Below are 3,024 nucleotides of genomic sequence, written 5' to 3' on the forward strand. Positions count from 1 at the left end.
GTGATAAAACAAAGTTGTGTTGTTTTATCACCTTTGGTTAATTTTATGATTGATAGACTATCTGATCAACCTTTCAAAATTTGCTTTTTTGAAAAGAATTTATCGTCAAAGTACTTCATAAAAAATGAACTTTTGGAGGATAGCAATTTATGTTTTAAAAAACATTTTTGTCAATATTAGTTAGTACAATAATACTTTGTACTTGATCCAAACACATCTTACTTCTGCTTGCTACTCAAAAACACTTATTCTTCTTAAATATTTGATCCAAACACATCAATTATCTAAAGTATACACTTTTGATTTCCAAAATTTGGCCAAACTTACTAGTACATTCTCATTTCCTTCTACCTACCTTATATATTAACTCATCATATAAAATAAAATTTAAACATAAATTATTGCTCATCTAGTTTGAAAGTGTTGACATGATTGGTTACAAACAAATAATGTTCAGGAATTCTTTATGGCAACGGTAGATAATCCCTCAAATGCAGTTGAATGGGTACTTGCAGAAATGTTGAATCAACCAATTTTAATGCAAAAGGCTATAGAAGAACTCAACATTGTTGTTGGGATCAATAGATGGGTTCAAGAATCAGACTTGCCAAGGCTTAATTATGTCAAGGCTTGCATAAAAGAGGCCTTTCGACTCCATCCCTTTGTGCCTTTTAATCTTCCTCACGTGTCTGTCTCTGATACCATTGTCGGTGAAAAGTACTTCATCCCTAAAGGGAGTATAGTGCTATTAAGTCGTCTTGGACTTGGCCGGAATTCTAGAGTTTGGGAGGATCCATTAAAGTTCAAGCCAGAGCGCCACCTCAAAATGGAAGATGGTGGTGAAGTAATTCTCACTGATTCAAACTTACGTTTGTTATCATTTAGTACTGGAAGACGAGGTTGTCCAGCTGTGAAACTTGGTTCAACAATTACTACAATGTTACTTGCTAGGCTTCTTCAAGGATTTACCTCCAAATTCACCATGCAATGATTTAATTGAGTCTTCTAAGATTAATCATTTGTCTACCTTACCACTTCTTGCTCAGGCAAAACCAAGATTAGCTAAAGCCATGTATCTTTAAGCTGCAATATTTTTCGTATTCATCTGTCTAAGTCTTAGTGTGTGAAATTATTTGTGTAAGGATATATCATTTAAACCATGTGGTTTTAAGTTATAGTATTGTTTTTTATCCTATATCTGTAAAGATTGTATTTTGTTACTTAATTTAATAAAGTATCATTTGAATAGATCATTGGGTAATTAACATGTCTGTTATTTAGTATATGGAGTTCTTTATCTTGTAAACTGAAAATTAAAATTATCGGTCCTTTTAAGTTATAGATCAATGTTTATAGTGAAAGATGAAACCAAACAAACATCTTGATGATTGTAGTACAAGATTAAATATAATTGGTTCTTGATTACGAGATTGACTCTATTCCAACTTCTTGTGCTATTATATTATTCGTGTTTATTGAACGGACCAAGTCGAGATGTTATTTTATATTCAAAATATTTTATAAAACAACTTCTCTAGTTCATCAAATGTACTTTTACTCTAAATCTTGTATAATTGTTATGATCAATGTAACTTGATTTATTATATTGATCTGTCAAAAGGTACAACTCTTTCGTTGGTCACACATTTATGATAGATTGGATGATAACAAATAACATTAATACAATAATAATTAATTGATATAATATATATCTCGATCTTGAGATTGATGATGCCCCTTATAATTGGTTATAAGGTTTCATGTAAGAATTCTGCATGTGAATTTTATATTTATGCATTGGAGGCATCTCATTGGAGTTCTTAAATTTGGGAAGATTGGAAGGCTACTAATCTATATCATTTTAAAAGCATGATGATCCTTAGATTTTTTTTTTTGAAATTGTTTGTCCTTTTAAAAGATTATACAATAGATAAAATTATAATTTTCTGTTTTTTCTCAAATTATTATTTAATCCTCTTTATACAATTTAAAATTAATGAGTCCTAAATTATATATGAAAAATAAAGTTATCCTGAAATATATGGTAAGATATATTAGAAAAATTAATAATTAAGGAATAAATGCATCACAAAAGATAGAAAGCAAAATAAAATTACGTTAGGAAAAATACAGAATTTTGTCATCATCATGTGGCCTAAATGTAACACCTCGAATTTCGAAAAAAGCTAAAGAGAGGTTCGTACAAGTCACCCATCCGTTTGTCATTTTGGGTTAACTTCAAATGATCATATATTTTAGCACATAAATAATTAAGTGGTCTGTGACCTATCAAATTAAAGATCTTTGAGTCCTCTTTCTAAGCCGCCAAGTTTGCTTAATTTCGAGCTCAGAGTAGAAAGTTATGGTCGTTTTAGTGAAGTCAATTTTCTAAAGACTACTCAATCATTTTTAGAGGGATAGTTTGGTCTTTTCTTTTTCCTTCTAAACCTAGACACGTCTTCACCCAATTAAGGGTCTAATCAGATGTAAAACCACCTTTTTACGTTCTTTAACGCTTAGAAAAATTAGAGCAAGGTTTCAAGAGGAGAAAAAGCTAGGTTTCAAACATTCTTCAAGATTCCATTGATTTTCGCCAAGAACGTTGTTCTTTCCAGGTATGTGAAGCTTCTCACAGTGTTGAACTTGTTCTTTCATGCACCCTGCATCTCAATTTAGTCAAGAAATCGTCATATTTAAAGGATACATTTGTCATGACCAGAGTTTACACCCTCGACGTGGCCGACACTGAGAACCATTGTTGGTCCCCCAAGCAACCCCTCATCCTGGTTGACTATAAGCGGAAGACTAACTCAAGCTTACAAAAGCTTAAAAATGAATAAAATTTATGAACTCAAATACAAAGCTTTAATTCAAATGGTTTACTCTGAATATAAATAAAATATTCAACTAGCCAACAATAGGCAACTCAAGTCTTTAAAAGATTTAATTTAATAAGATAAATGAAACCAACTTCTCAAACTCTACTGTCTATCTATGAAGCCTCTAAATGACAAAGATGGAAGT

General features: G+C 31.1%; 1 protein-coding gene across 1 annotated transcript; it reads left to right on the forward strand.

The window, feature by feature from the left end:
* The first annotated feature begins 378 nt into the window (after window positions 1–378).
* On the forward strand, window positions 379–1,142 carry LOC107059387 (tryptophan N-monooxygenase 2-like). The gene has a single exon (XM_015305902.1). It carries the CDS (start codon window positions 467–469, stop codon window positions 989–991), a length of 525 nt encoding a protein of 174 aa, XP_015161388.1. The 5' UTR covers window positions 379–466; the 3' UTR covers window positions 992–1,142.
* The last annotated feature ends 1,882 nt before the right edge of the window (window positions 1,143–3,024 follow it).

This window comes from Solanum tuberosum, unplaced genomic scaffold (assembly GCF_000226075.1).
Source record: "Solanum tuberosum cultivar DM 1-3 516 R44 unplaced genomic scaffold, SolTub_3.0 scf01591, whole genome shotgun sequence".
Classification (NCBI taxonomy): domain Eukaryota; kingdom Viridiplantae; phylum Streptophyta; class Magnoliopsida; order Solanales; family Solanaceae; genus Solanum; species Solanum tuberosum.